Source organism: Trichinella spiralis (assembly GCF_000181795.1).
Source record: "Trichinella spiralis strain ISS 195 chromosome Unknown Scfld4, whole genome shotgun sequence".
Classification (NCBI taxonomy): Eukaryota; Metazoa; Nematoda; class Enoplea; order Trichinellida; family Trichinellidae; genus Trichinella; species Trichinella spiralis.
In genome coordinates, this window is record NW_003526943.1 from 3,237,165 (window position 1) to 3,253,633 (window position 16,469).

Here is a 16,469-nt window from a genome sequence, read left to right on the forward strand (position 1 = left end):
TGATTTAAGTAACTAAAACAACATTATACTGTAAATTTTAATAGTAATAAAGTACATATTTCATACTATACTACGTTCACATCAAACGCTTTATTTTTTCTAATACAAATAATTACAAATAAATATACCATCATACATCACAGGAATCAGATATAACGACATTAAATGGGGAAAATATCGTGTCAATTGAAAAAAGACGTTTGAAATTTATGCTAATTTATTTCTTTTATTGGATAGCAACTGGAGGCAATATAGATACTGTGTTGATGTTTGAAATTCTTATATTGCTCATTTCCTCTGTTTTTTCTGGAAACACTCGATTATGCAAGCATTTGTGAGTTATAAATTGCCACAAAAATCTTCCCATTGAGAATGTTATTCCAATAGACATGAATATTATTACTCCCATGATATCCATTATGGACATTCCGGTAATCGTTGCATAACTGGAACAGTCTTTTTTGTTTGGATTGTCATCCATCCATTTTTTCTTCAACTGAAGCATCTTTTGTTGATTTACCAACTCAAGTATTCTGTAACATTTAATAAAAATATGAGTTGGTAATATTAAAAAACGTGATATTTGTAATTACTTGACAATTTTGATGATATCACTGTAAAAAATTATTTTTCAATATTTTCACATATTAATGTTCAAAAAATAATTTAGAGAAATCAATTTTTAAGAATAATTTTGACAGTATTATTATAAAATAAATAAATGAATTAATAAAATTAATAAACAGATGTTAATAATATTATTCCTAGAAAAGATAATGAATTTTTATTTGTAACAGCTGAGCAGTTCATAGTAAATAACTGACTTGTAATTAATTATATAACCAATATAATATTTAATATTCAGTTCAATGAAAAGCGCAAAATTAGTTAATCTTTGCAAACAAATACACAACAGAATGTCACTATTTATAAATATTGCATTACCCTTTACTCAAATTCATTCTCAATGATGATCCTTCTTGCACTGCTATAACATTTGGAAGCAGATTAAGATTTAGAGGAACTACTTCTAATTCGCAGTGCAATAATGCTTCATATTCAAAGACAGACTGTTGTCCTATAACAAAACAAAAAATGAAGGAATATATTTATAAAATACAAACAAAATTTTATTTGAATTCAATTTTTAAAACATTCACATTTTATAAAAAATCAATTTTAAATTAATAAAGCAAAAATTTATTGTTTTACATAAAAAGTTAAAAAATAAAATTATAATATATGCATTTACCAATCAATGCAAATCTTTCGTTGAGGAAATTAGTTTCAAGTACACGTCTCACTCCCGAAGCAACATCCAATGGCTGACCAACTTCTTTTATTAATCGTAACATTTCAGTGAATTTATCCTTCATTGGATAGTCCCAATTTGATAAGGATACTCTTTGAATTGGCGTCAACTTTTTGCTTTTTACGGCCACTTTCCATTTTCTAAAAACAAACAATTTAAAAACTATTTAAACAAAATTAAAAAAAAATTTACTCATAAAAATTGGCTTCGATATCAGCCTGACGTTGGATGTAAGCTTCGGCTGCTGAATGCAATACTGTAGAATACCTTATACGACTCTGTTCCAATAAATCCTCCAAACTTGTAACTGTAGTCACAACTCTAGTAGCACTAAACATTGCGGCTAAATTAGCTGTATATGAAGCAGATATGATGAAACAGAAGAACCACCATGAAGCAACCACAATTCGTCCACTCATGCTTTTTGGAATTTGTCCACCTCCTGAATTAGTTTAAATTTCAATATTTACGAGCAACTTTTTTAAAGTAAAATGTTTGTTTTTAAAAAGTGAACTATTTATATCATTTAAATAAATTATTCGTGTATTCAAAATTAGTTATCTTTGTCATAAAGTCAAAATAAAAAAAGAGCTGATTATTATAGAAATTTGAATAATAATAAAAAAAAATAAGATTTCACCTTGTGGTGTGAATGATCTTAAACAAAACCATAAACTTTCTTTATAAGTAAAAATACAATTGTCTGGATCATCTTCTCCATAATTGGATCTATTGTTACGATAACTGAAAGGGCTGCATCGGTCTATTACAGTCAAAACGGCGCTCATGATTAAAATTGCAAGACAAGTACAAATCCAAACAGGCCATTCCATCAAAGTTACAGAATTGAATACTGTAACATTGTAGTCTTGTTTCAAAAGCAACAATGCTAATCCAGTTCTTTCATAAAATGGATAAGTAAAATCTATTACATCCTCATTTTCTGGAGTTGATACGAAAGTCATCAATCCTATGTTTGCATTCTAAAATTGGTCATTTTCAAGTTCTTATTTAAATACTTATTTGAGTTTAAAAAACAAATTTCTCTCCTTAAAAACATACCCAAATTATGAAGTTAAAAAAAACTTTTAATTTAATATTTGTCAAGAGACCATTTACAACATTGCTGAATTTTGAATTTATTGAAAATTTAATAAGAAAAAATAACTACTTACTCCAATTATTAATTCACCTGCAATACCATCCCATCTGCCAATTGCATTGTATACACCCACAGATTCTAAAATTTCTGAAATTTCATACGTAAAGTTGCATGACTTTGAAAGTATCTCCAATAAATCAATGCATAAGCCGCGGAGTTTAAGCGGACCACCTGGGTACTCACTGTATTCTTCAATAAAAGGAGGTAGCTAAAATATTTTTTACTTTCCTTAAAACTTATCACAAATCTTTTAAGAATTACAACTTACAACAGATGTCGCCACTCTGAAATGCCTCACTTTTGTTGCTTCCAAAGAAAATCCAAATTTATTCACGTATCTTATTCCTCTTGACATTGTCCAATTTCCTACCTGAAACTATCATCTAAAAAGCAAATAAAGGTAACAACAACAAATACTTCACACCAAATATATATCTTTATCTTCATGATTTGCTTCAATTCTGTAAGTGTTAAGAACAATATCCTGAGCAAAAACAGATTTTTCAAATGCTATATAAGAACCATATGTGCAATACCATTTGCACTAAATAAATATCTATGCAATGTGCGTGCCATTTAGCTAAAATTTAGACTACCTCATTTTTGAATTGTCGGTAATGTTGACTTTGTTCTACAAAACAATTCACAGTTGTATCACTGAACGTAGAGTTTTCTTTCCATTGATTAAACTGTGCCAATATGAGAGTTGATAAATCCATGAAAAATGAAATTTTAACCTGAAATTTAATTTTAACAGTCATTTTAATTGAAAATATATGATAATCACATTCATGCCTCATTTCCAATCTTATACATTGGTTCGTTGAAATTATTCTTCATTGCCCATTCCATAAATCTGTCAATAATTTGAAATGCATCCGTGGTAAATGGTCGTGTTAATAACATTCTTGCGTGCTTAAATTGTTGGTTGTATTGTCTGGTATCCTAAAATAATTAATGACATTTATTTTACCTTATAACTAACAGTTTCTTCCATCATTGTAATTTAAACGTAAATTTACATTCCAGGTAAAATTTACATTGTAAAACTTTGTACTTTTTAAAATTACATGAAAGTATAAAACAAGTAGGTTCACTACCATAGTAAAGACTATTAAATTAACGTAGCCGAATAAGACACATTTTTCTAATCGAGCGGCATATTTTTCTACTGTACCAACATTGCAGATCATAATGAATGTCCGCACAGTAATGTTTTCGTTAGGTCCAGAACACATTGGCATCCACTGTGAATCTGTTTCTGGCGACAGTTTTATTGCAGTAAAATTTCCAGTTCTTGATGGTTGTAATGAGTGGGCAACAGTATAATACTCTAAATTATATAACATTTCTTGTTAATGTATTTTGCATATGCATTAAACTATCATAAATGTGCATTAGCTGAATTTTACTGCATGCAATGCTTTTACCGCATTAGCATTTTCTCATAAAATATTCATTTACATTTCAGTACATATTAGATAGGGCATGCTTTGCCCAACATATCATATTTATCTAAAGAGTACTAGAATCCTTTGAACTGTTCAACAAAATTATTATTATATGTAGCTTAAGAACTGATAAATAATGCAGTGACATGACTAATAGAGTCATCATGAGCGTTTATTCATTCATCTCTCTTATTACAACAACAATAAAAACTACTTTTTTAGCTGCTTAGTATGCTGTCTTGAGCTTAATTGCTCGCATATTATTCCGATTTTATTATTTAAATATGAATAAATAACAAATTATGAATTACAATAGAGCATAAATAAAGATCAAAAATTCATTATGTGTAAAAACGTTTAACTTTTTGTAATTAATTGAGCAGATAAATGTAACGTTTGCTTTTCAAAACTCAGACCTTTCAAAAACATTTAAATTTTTAATAAAATTTCATAACATTTACCGTGGTCTTCGTCATATAAAATAGTAAAGGATGAAACCCGCTCTCTTTTCCAAAATGATTTCAAAAATCCCATAGCTACTATCCACGGTGGAACAAGAGTAACAAAATCTGATGGATCCTCGAATTGCTCTGAAAAAAAATTATAATTTTAATTAAAAATATTTTTTATATCCATTATCAAAAAAATAAATAATAGTTCATTTACTGTATGATTTAAATTTTCGTTATTAGAAATTTATATTTGTAAAATTAGTACATTTTAAAATAAAGTCTCATGTAATGTAAAAAACGTCTTAAAAATTAAATTCCAAAAAATGTCCTCAGACCTGTCTCTGATGATGAATAGGACCAAGATTCCAAATAAAGCTGCACAACTGGTATGCCATTTGTCACAGACAACGATCTCAGTTGGCTTATAATATCCTTATTGATTGAAAAGTTGATAAATATTATAGGGGCATCGATGCTTTCATTGTACTTGACTAAATTAATGTTAAAGTTATTTATTTTTATTTAAATTTGGAGTTAAATTGCAATTAACAATGCACTAAGGAAAATTGTTGATAAATGATCATAATATTACAATTTAAATAATAAAAAATCATCGAATAAAATATATTATTTAAAACAAATATAGATGCAGAGTGTTACTTTTATGAAACATTAAGTAATTAATTATGAATGAAAAATGCAACAGATATGACTAATGTTACTTTTATCTTTATTTTAACAGTTCATGAATAAGCAGTAATAGAGTTTTCAGAACTTACCATCATTAGAAACTTCTATTTTTATGTCAAATTTTTTATCTGTAGGATATCCTACAGAATGCTGGTACATGAAAATGGTTTGAAATAGAGTGATGAGTTTGCTGAGGCTGGCATCTTCCTCATTTTCATCATATATTATACCTAAAGATTTTTAAAATGTTGATTTCACAATTAAATTTTTCTCTTGTTTCCACTAACTGAACTCTGCCTATTTTTGCAATTGAAGTTTATTGGCTACCGTGCTGATGCGTTATTTTAGTTTCTGTTGGTTATATATTCTTTCCCCATTGCCAATCAGTTTTTCTACCTTATATAAGTTGTCAAAAGATTCATATTTTTTGAAATAAATATAATTATTTAATAAAATTTCATCAAAGTTGACTAAAATGAAGGATTTAGGAAAGTTGCAAACTGAGGTCAGTGGAATAATCAGTTATAATTGACTTTAAAACAAATTTCAGACTTAGTTCTATAAAATAGCAAATGAATGCTTTTTCTTTAAATTAATAATTTCAGATTTTTCATTTTGCTATAGAAAATTAAATTTTCTGATTGATATAAAAGTAAGATGGTGCTCTCACAGACGCAACGCAACGCAACACTAGGGAACGCCAAACAAACTAATAAAAGTTTTTCAGATGTTGAGCAGTACGTAGAACAAGGTTGGTAAATAAGCTTAAAGGTAATTATAAGTTACAGAAATTTTTTAGGCTTCACCAGACGCAGAAATATCAACATTAGCATTAAAAAATTAAATCAACTAATTTTACTAATATTGAGTGCATTCACTTACAACAAAAAATAGTATTTTAGAAAAATTGATATTCTTCATTATATTTGCATTTAATACTTAATGTAAAGCAGAATAAACTAATTAATATTTGAGGAAAAAAAAGTTAACCCATTACTGCTTAAATGAAACGCTGAGCTTTCATGCTAACCACATGGAACTAGTAAACAATAGGCAGAGTACGTTAGGAAAAATGAGAGCCCCTGTTTTTTATTATTCAGGAAAGACAATAAAATTACTAACATTATTAAAAATATGTTATAATGTTCGTTTCATATTGAAAAACCAAATTAAATGTGCAAAATTTTGAATTGTGCATTCAGTGTGATAAAACTGTATAGCAGTAAAGTATTTCACACAAAAAATTTAGATATAATATAAAAGCATTTAATTTAAATATCATTGCAATAAATGAAATATTGCATTAGTAATAGTCATAATGATTATAAGAATTACTGCTTATTATAAAGTATGCATACTTATCCGGAAAGTTTCTGTTGCACTGCATGTAAAAATTGAAAACAAGCAAAGCACAAATAATTTCTTTGTATAATGATTTCCATTTAGCAAAAGCTTACTAACCAACATCTTATTTCAAGAAACTAATAGCAGTTGCTGCAAGAACTATAAAAAGTAATTTTAATTCCAACAAAGCCATATTTGTTTTCACTTACTGAAAATTTGTACAAATGCTTTCAAAAAATCCATAAATTTTTGTTCAGATGAATAAGTGTCTCCCTTGCAAAATAATATATTTTTAAAAAGATCTGCTATTATCATTTTTGTGTCTGTTAACTTGCCTTCCGTGTTTGAATAAGTGCAAGTATTCTTTGTCTTATGACTAATTTAATAATTTAGTACACTTAACACGTATGTATATCTATGTGTTTGTATTTCATAAAATCAATGTATAGTTTCAATTCATTAAAAATAGAATACTTTGAAAGATAATTCAATAAACTAGCTGCAGCGTCACATTACGTCCACTTTAAGTAGAAATTATTGCTTTTTCATATAATAAAGCAATGAAAAAGCAATGAACAGTTTGCTTTCCCATACTGAGCAACAACAGTATGGAACACTGTCTGCGGTGAAGGATGATTTTTCTGTGACAATGACAGAAACCCTACCATTGAATACGCAGATGAAAGAGAATTTCTTACCAGAAGAATTTTATAGATAGTTAAAATAACATAAATTGCGATACATTGCCAGTAGATGCGCTTCTTAGGTCAGAAGGCACTTAAAGAGCCATACTGTAAAGAACTGAAAACTCTTCATAGTAAAGCTAGTGTTTCTCATGCGATTGAATCAAAGTCTTCAAAAAGTCCAACTGCTGATGCTGTTGTGCATTAAATGAGGGTCAGAAGCTGCACTAACGTCTTACATATTGGGATACGGTACGTAAAATGCATGGTCCAAGGTAAGCTGGATGTAGTCAAAAATTAAATTAAGTACCACGATCTACATGGTGCAGCAAACTAAAGTGGCCTAGAAACAGAAGCCAAAAAAAATATTATGCATGAGTAGATTAAAGGTCAATGCAAAAAAAGATGGACAATGCGATAAATTGATGCAACAGTAGCAAGTATGGATGCCACTTTATTAAGAATTATTCACCTGGTAAAGGAATGAGTACAGTTAATAAAAATTTTTTATGGAGTCGTCCAGAGTCGATATTGATTTGATGGAGCTAACAGTAGCAATAACTTTGCTTAAGAAACAATACTTCATCATAGATCAGAGCAATCCATGTAAAAAAGAGAACTAAAAACAAAATATAAATAGAAAATTAAGCTGTAATTAATGATACATTTATGAGTTATCCATATTTTTATTATTAAAGTATAATTTTTCATTTCTTGAATTCTATTAGATAAAACTGACTATTTTCAAACTTTATGATATAAATCTATGAAAAAAGTCTATGAAAGTCTAAAAGTCTTAAGTTTCTATGAAAGTTTAGTCTATGAAAAAAACAAAATTATATTTATTTATTTTTATTTATTTATAATATATAAAATGGCCACTTAATGCATGTATTTCCAAAGTTTATTTTGAAAAACATTACATTCACGAAGATTTTTAATATGAATAAAAATCATATCACTAAATCAGTACAACTGGAAGGTGGCTGTTAGGGATCACTTGCAAATTGCTTTCTAAGTTTTCTGATCTTTCAGGCTGATTGTCAACATTAAGTTTGCACAAATTGTTTGAATTAAATAAAGAATTTTTATTATTAATATTACTATCTTCTAATCTTTTAAAATTTGTAATATTTTTAAATTCAGAAATGTGTCTTTCTGATTTCATACAAATTAACCACAGAAACCTTAATAACGAAGTAATAAGTCCAGTGATCATGACGATAATAATGCCAAGCATTGCTGATACTGGGATACCAGATTTCTCACTGCGACCACGACAACTGCTTTTATTGTTGCTATCAGACCACCACTTTTTAAGCAATGCTTCCCATTGTTGTTCATGCGTCAATTTTACCAGTCTATAATAGAATAATATATCTTTTAGAAAAATAAATTCTGACTGAATTTTTACATGCTTTTTAATTATTTTATTTTCTTCGAAATGCTCTAGCTATGTAATTTTTACAAAAATAGATAATCAAAAAAGTGTTTGATTGTGAACATTATCAATGAAGTTAAAATTCAAAAAAATCCGATATACTCAGCACTCATTTCTAAACCTAAAGGAGATCCCTGCTGAACACCAATAGCATATAATCGAGCATCTAAATTTGTGTATATAAGACGAAGTGGACAATGATGTATAAATTCATATTCCATTGACATACGCATATCTAAAAAACAAACAACTATTTATTTAGTCTCATTAAGCTGCTTTTTTACATACCTAATAATGCAAAGCGATCTTCAGGAGAGTTTAATTTAAGCACTCGTTGCAGACCCTCAGTAAAACTGCTTGGTTGGTGAGCATTCTGCATTTCATGAAGCATTTTTGAAAATTTGTATTTAATGTCATAATCCCATAGTGCCATATTAACTCTCTGTTCTGCGGTCAAGTTTGGACTTTGAATATCTTTTTTCCAAGTTCTTCAACAAAAGTTAAATAATCACTTTTTAAATGGTTATCTATTTTTATGAACGAAGATTAACAAAATCTTCTAGGATGTATTTTTTTATAACTTGAACCAAAAAATAGCTAATATAAATTCATTGATTAGAAATCTGCAATTATATTTTCATCATTTTTAAAACATAATAATTATTACAATATTACTCAAACTTCCAATAAAATTATAATTATAATTCAGAAAAGTTAATGAATAAAATTGAATAAATAATTTGCAATTTTACTTTTCAAACAGATCTTCTATTTCAACCATTCTTTTGATGAACAAATCGGCATCTGAATTGAGAACAGTCGCATACGGTGTGTGCCGCTGGTCTACGAGATCATCCAATGATGAAATTAAATTTTCTTCACTTGATTTTGACATCAGAGCCGATATGTATGCAGTATAAGCAGAAAATATCATAAAGCAGAATATCCACCAAGTAGTTGCGAGAATTCGGCCACTGTCATGCTCAGGTGTCCAGTTGCTTCCTACATTTCAAATACAGCATAATTTTTGCTTTAAAAGCTTCATAATTAATTCTAAATTAATAAGTGATTCTGACCAAAGTAAAAGAAATATACAATTATTATTAAATTTTTAAAGTTGACAGTGATAAAAACACACATGAGTAAAAAATACATTTTAGACGAGATAAAAATTTAATGTTAAGCATTACTAGATAATTTTATTTAAAAAATTACTTTGTCAAAATTTCTCATTTACCTTGTACAGTAAAACCTTCCAAACAAAACCAAAAGCCTTCGCTAAAGGGAAATCTGGTTCGCTTTTTGTCATTGTCGTATTTAATGTGATCAGTTTCACAGTCGTGAGAATGAACATTTTCAAAAAGCGTCAGTAAAGCGCTGGCAATTAAAACCGTAAAAACAAGGCAAAGCCAAACTGACCAATCCATTAATGAAACAAACGCAAACAAGCTGTGCTTGCATTCCGGCTTCTGCATTAAAATTGTAATTCCTTTGGATTTATATAAAGGATAAGTGAAATCTATAAAAAGTTCTCTTTCTGTTGAAGTTGCAAAATTTGCCAAGGCAATATTTGCGTCCTGAAAATTACTTTTACCAAATCAACATCAATGTATTGAAAATAAAGATTCATCATTAATGCAAATCAGAAAACTTACTCCTTCGACCAGTTCATTAGTTAAGCCGTTCCAACGCCCAACATTATTCTGAACGCCATATTTATCATTTTTTAAAATATAAATATCATATGTAAAGTTTAATCGTTCTGCAATTATTCCCATAATTTCCACAAGAAAGCCACAAAGAAACCATTTACTTGTATTCGGTTCATAGCACATTTTTACAAAAGGTACTTCCTATTGGTTTAATTAATTAATTAATTAATTACTTTTTCAATACTGTATCGCCAGTAAATTTTCTTACTTCAACTGTAGCAATTCTGTAATGTCGAGCATTTACAATTGCATCAGAAAGACCAGTTTTATAAAATATATCTATACCACTATTTAGTTTCCACTTAGCAATCTAAAATGTGAACTAGCAGCAAAATGTAGCACTGAACAATTTGTTTAAGCTCACATAATAAATTTCTCTGCCTTTTAAATTTGAAAATATCCAATAAAATCCCATTTCCACATTTTGGATGAATGTAATATTATTGATGGTGCTGTATTTTCCCATAACAGGAGTCAACTCATTCTAAATTGCTAAATAATTTAATGAAGTATATAATGAAGGTTTTAGAATTAAAAACAAAGTGCGACTTTTTTAATAATTTAAAAATCAAATTTAAAAAATATATCATTCAATGAAAGCAGGTATACTGGGAAATTTAATGCAAATCAATACTTTTTGTATTTTATGTTTTACATTATCAAATAAAGAAAATTCATGAATAAGAGTTTTAAGATTCACCTTGTTGAAGTGAAAATTTAAAGAAGATTTCGATAAAGGTGAGACTATCAGTTGATATATATCGAAAAAGAATGATAGCATAACCTAAATTAAAAAAGTCTTATTTTGAAAATTCAACTAGAGCCATTGCTTGCTTCGTTTCCAAGTTGAATGAAATCATCGTCAAACTTTTTCTCATTTGCCCAATAAATAAACTTGTCCAAGTAATCAAAAGTTCCAATGTTGCGGGGACGTATCCAGAGAACATTCAAATTGTCATCTTCCCACGTGTAAGGTTTCATATCCTAATTCCATAAGAAATTAGTCATAAATATTTTTATTTTTCTAAAATCTTAAACTGAAAATTAAGTTTCGCTACAAAAAATTCATTTCAACTTCAAAAAATATTTTTTTAGATTATTTTTTATTTTTTAAAATTATTTTTTGCAGTTTAATCAGATCAGTTTTGGCTATTGAAAAGGTAGGCTAACTGACTTGCCTGCTGCAGTTGATATTAAATCAACTCATAATAAATTGAACAGATAAAGCAATGCAAACACTGCATGCACGGTAATTGATTGAGATAAAATCAAATGAACAAAGCTTGTCTTGTAGAAAAAAAAGCAAGAAAGATTAGTTTAATCAGCTAGCATTACTATGCGCTTCATATTCTCCGTTAATGAAGCGTGCAAATGATTCATATTTTTGTGCAGTTGTATAGTATGTTTTATAAATAATATAAGCAATCTTACTTTTGTAACTACAATCCACTGTGTATTGTTATCTGTAGTGCAGAATGAAAAGTTTTTTAAAATCTCTCTTGCCATATTTGCCATCGTCATCAAAACAACAGTATGCGGAGTTTTTGCTTTTGTGCATTTTTCCAATATACGCCGAACTTCCAAAAAATCATTCATATTTAAGAAATTTACATTTACATGCTTTTCTTGAAACAGAACTTTGAGATCATCTATATAAACTACAAAAATTTACAGTAGAAATCATGGTGTTTTTAATATAAAAATGGAAATACCATGATTATTATCATAAATGAGTGTAAAGTTAATTAGATGCTTGTAATATACAAGGGGTCGAAACACATTCAACATTGCGATCCATGGTGGAATAACTTGAATAAAGTTGTTCGATATTTTCGATAGTTCTAAATAAAAACAAAATAAATAAGTAATGCATACATAGCTATAATTAAATAATTGAAATTTTGAACAAACAGTACTGAAATGTAATTTTTTAACATTCAATAAATTTACGATGCAAAAAATTAAAAAAAGCTTATTTGAAAATACTTACATGCTAGCAAGCTAATCAAATTACAGAATAAATTGTCTATTATATGCATTATACATAATATAAGACAAATCAACAGATACATGGCATAAACAAAAAAGCAAGAACATGGAAAATAATATTAAATTTAAAAAATTATAAAATTTTGTCGCATTTCGTGTGCAATATTATTTTTAAACTTACCCCTGCTGTCTTGTAACCAATCTGACATTGTTTTCTGAACGTAAATTAAACTGACATTTTTCTGCAAAGCAAGTGCTTTCAGTATTTTCTCAGTAGCAGTTACGGAAATCATACTGATAACAAAATCCAAATTTCTTTCGCTACCTTCTGTTTCTGAGAAATAATTTCATTTTGTTATTAATAATTTCAAAGATATTTAATGCAGTATCGAACAAAATTTACATAAAAATTATAATGAAAAACAAAACTTTTGTGAACTTTAAAATTTTCCATTCATAAAATAAATGCAAACTGCAAAGCTTTGCAAATCTTGAATCAAACTGCTTACTTATTGAAAACACTAATAAGGATGCAGTGGTTGAAATTAGTTCAACCGAAATATTAGCAGCCTGGTTGTTGTAATATGACAAAAATTGGAAAAGACGCGTGATATGCTTATTTTGTTCATTGTTTTCCATCAGCACAGCTGAAATTTAAATATTAAATTTATTGGAGCAATTATATTTAAATTATTCAAGTAAAAACAATATTACTTTTTGAAATTACAAAAAAAACAAATTGCTTTCATGATATTGAAAATATCTTCAGCATGATTTGTCGCATTATTAAATTATAAATTATATTTGTATTTGTAATTTGTTCTTTGCAATTATAGAACAAGGTCTAAAATATACTTTTAAATAACAGTATAAAAATTTTGGAATTTTTAAGAAAAGTTTATCTATATATTTTTCATTATAATTTAACTTGATAACTTTTGAAAAACGAACTATGTTTTATAATATAAAGGTTTATAAACATACCCATTTTAACATGACTGTTGTCACTATGTATAGCATGCAATTCTAATAAAGTTATGCATAATATGAAATGGTACGATTTCCAAGTTAACATTAGTGTAACAAGAGTTGAAGAAATTTTATGAGGAAATTAAAATTTTACTTTCGGTATTTATAACTTTAAATCTGAATGCATTACATAAAGTGAAATGAAGTTTGCTTTACATTTGAATTGTGTATTGTAATTTTTCTACTTTTCTATTCATTATTGATATTGTTGCCTTGGTTTGTTCGTTGAATATTCACAATTTTCAAGATCAATTGTGTAAAATACAATTTTCTAAAGGCAGTCAAGTCAAAGAAAATTAAAAATTAACACATATTTTAAAAAATTAACAATTTCCTTGATTTTTATTGTCATACTGATCATTTTTCATGTGCAAAAGAATTTTATTTTAGAAAGATACAGTCTTTTGTAATATTGCAAAGCTTTTTATTTAAATATTATTTACTAATTTCACACTAATTTATCTTTTTGGTTTTTGTTTAAAATTTAAATAAATTGATTAAATACACACTTGTTCATTTTTGCATTGATTTAACTGTTCAAGAAGAATTTGAATCCTTTGAAATTTAATCATAGACTGTATAACACTGTTGGATGATAATTAAAATTTTTTAATTTTAATAATATTTGGAATGTTCAAAAAGTATCCAAAATTGAAATAAAATTTGCAGTGTAAATTCAGAAAGTGAAAAATAATCAATAAGTTTATTTTATTAATAATTAGGTTAATAAAAATTAGCAATTTAATCTCTTATTGTACAGTTTAGTTGCATTTCATCAAAAAATCTCACCAAACTTAACTGATAACTTTTGTGCACAGTTTTGAAAAGCTGTCTATGCTTATCAAAAAATTTTGAAATATGGCAATGCCTAGATACATATTCTTGCTTTTGTCAGTAAAGACATTTCTGACAATTCACTATTCATTTCTTTACAGCATAACATAAAAATTAAAATTCAACTGCTATTTTCAAATTAAAATTAGTTAGAAATTTGCATTCAACTTTTCAAGATAAAATTCTTCAATCCATTCAAATGATACAGCCTTTTTGGCACATGATTTATGCCGCTTCATTGCTTTCAATGCGACAGCAGAATTTTCACTGTAAAATGTTTCGATTCCATTTTGATTCACATCATTTAATAAAAAACTACCTAATATGACATGAAAAATAATTATTATTCATAAGTAGTATAATATATTATTATTATTATTATGCTCACTTTCACTAGTAAAAGTTTCCATTTCTTGTTTCGCTCGATGAAGCATGATTTCACGTCGCTGATAAGCTTTCAAACTTGCCGCTTTTTCTTTCAAATGTTTTTCAAATGCTTGCATAGCTTGGAAATGCAGTTTTCTGACGTCAGAAATGCACATATTCGATTTCTAAATATTCTTCTTATTAAAACAATATACAAGAAATGAAATACGGAAAAAAATATTTTTTATGCCATCATGGATACAAATAATTTTTTACTTACACCTCCATCAGATAGTGTTAAATCAATTTTTTCTTGAAGCTTCGCTAAATTACACTCATTACTTTGTGGCCAATCATTTAAAGTGACGCATTTTTTCTTCAATTTAATCCAATGCCGAATCTAAAGTTCGTAAACGTTTATTAAATAAGAAATAAAATTAATATATTCTCTTAAAAAATATCTGGATATTATTCTAAAGCTTATGGTAAAAAAAATTTTAATTTTTGAGATCAGCTATTTAAAATGTTGAATTTCAGTTAACAGAAAAAGAAAAACAAACATTTCGTTGAATAACTGCGGCGGCTTTTTCACATTTTTCTTTTGCTGCTTTGTCAGTCATGAAGGTTTTGAATTTTGATTGAATAACTTTAGCCGATCGATTTTGCACATTGAAAACAAGCTTCAGTAACAATTCTAAATTATGCAAATAATTACTTTTTTAAATATGAAATATGCTTGTAAAATAAAATACCAGAAGGGAAATTCTCAAATTCAGCAAAGTGCTTTTTCCAATAATAATGATCATTCATGTAATTTTTAATATCTGTCGAATTATTTATAAAACTTTCCATTGCAATGCTTCATATATTTTCTGAACTAAACAATTTTCAGATTGAAACTTTTATATAATTATAATAATATGTTATTAATAAGAGTTCTTGTTGATAAAATGCCATAAATTATTAAAATATTATTTTAAATTAAAACACATTTAAAAACATAGTAAGCAGAAATTTTGTTTCACGGAAATTTAAAAATATCTACTACACAAAAAAATGTTTATAAATTTGCTTGATAACACTTATTTGTATCATTTCATTAAACTGAAAATTTAAGAATAAAATCTTAAATAAAAATGTAATTACGTTAAAAAAGTATTTACTGTAATAACAAGCTAAACACAACACTAATTTTTTCACATTAATTTCTTTATGAAAACTGTATTTTATAATACAAGTTAGATTCGATTCTTACCACAAGAACTTCAGTTGTTAAACAGACAATAACTAAAACTGGTTGTCACGGCAACATATGACATGGCATAATTAGGTTTTGCAATGCCAGTAAATTACGTAAAAAAAATTTTTTAAATTACTTCGCAAGATATTTGTATTTATATAACAGTTGGAATATAATTTAATGACATTCAATGATTAATAAACGGCAATTAACAATAAAATCATCTTTTCTGAATTGTTTATTGAATAATTGCGTAGCTTCCTTAATTATATAACATTTACTAAAAACCTTAATCGAATAAGAGGCTAATGCTTTGAATCATCTGTCTTTAAACATATATTTTTCAAAATAGTACTTAAATAATAACGTTAACAAATACAGTAAAGCTAAATTACACATCACAGAACCTATTACAGGTACACTACACATGCTACTTATTACATGATATGAAAGTTCAAATGCAACAAATTGATATTTTAACAAATTTGAATTTATAATAATATTTAAATAATTATTTCATTTCATATTTCAGTAAATTCGTTGCCTGAATTGATAAATTAATAAATTTCCTAAACTGAAATAGATTAGTTTAAAATTTTCAAATTAAAAATAAAAAAAATTACCCAACTTTTAGTTTACCTATACTATAAAGTTTATATTTACATGATTAAAAAATAAAATGATATTAAAGAGACTATAAAGTCAAATAAGCAGCAAAATCAAATAAATAACCTTTCTGAAAATTTACAGTAACAGCGTTTTTA

At 27.2% G+C, this 16,469-nt stretch overlaps 1 protein-coding gene across 1 annotated transcript; it reads right to left on the reverse strand.

The window, feature by feature from the left end:
• Positions 1-226: 226 nt before the first annotated feature.
• On the reverse strand, positions 227-14,641 carry Tsp_00814 (ligand-gated ion channel family protein). Its single transcript, XM_003376572.1, has 23 exons — positions 14,488-14,641; positions 12,418-12,570; positions 11,960-12,088; positions 11,679-11,905; positions 10,612-10,731; positions 10,456-10,557; positions 9,773-10,112; positions 9,288-9,537; positions 8,824-9,023; positions 8,638-8,770; positions 8,265-8,455; positions 7,645-7,713; positions 5,157-5,297; positions 3,545-3,807; positions 3,071-3,211; positions 2,899-3,018; positions 2,743-2,844; positions 2,488-2,682; positions 1,953-2,295; positions 1,580-1,754; positions 1,253-1,452; positions 946-1,078; positions 227-533 (listed from the first exon to the last, which is right to left on the reverse strand). The coding sequence occupies exons 1-23, from the start codon at positions 14,639-14,641 to the stop codon at positions 227-229; spliced, it is 4,188 nt and encodes a 1,395-aa protein (XP_003376620.1).
• Between the last annotated feature and the right edge of the window lie 1,828 nt (positions 14,642-16,469).

What these genes read in the sequence shown, in the direction of transcription:
- Tsp_00814 (XM_003376572.1), bottom strand. Translation starts at nt 14,641, where the DNA reads ATGTGCATTTCTGACGTCAGAAAACTGCATTTCCAAGCTATGCAAGCA. An exon ending in AGATCGCTTTGCATTATTAG is followed by an intron (nt 8,771 to 8,823) that starts GTATGTAAAAAA and finishes TTTGTTTTTTAG; the next exon opens with ATATGCGTATGTCAATGGAA. An exon ending in AGAATGAATTTGAGTAAAGG is followed by an intron (nt 534 to 945) that starts GTAATGCAATAT and finishes TAAATGTTACAG; the next exon opens with AATACTTGAGTTGGTAAATC.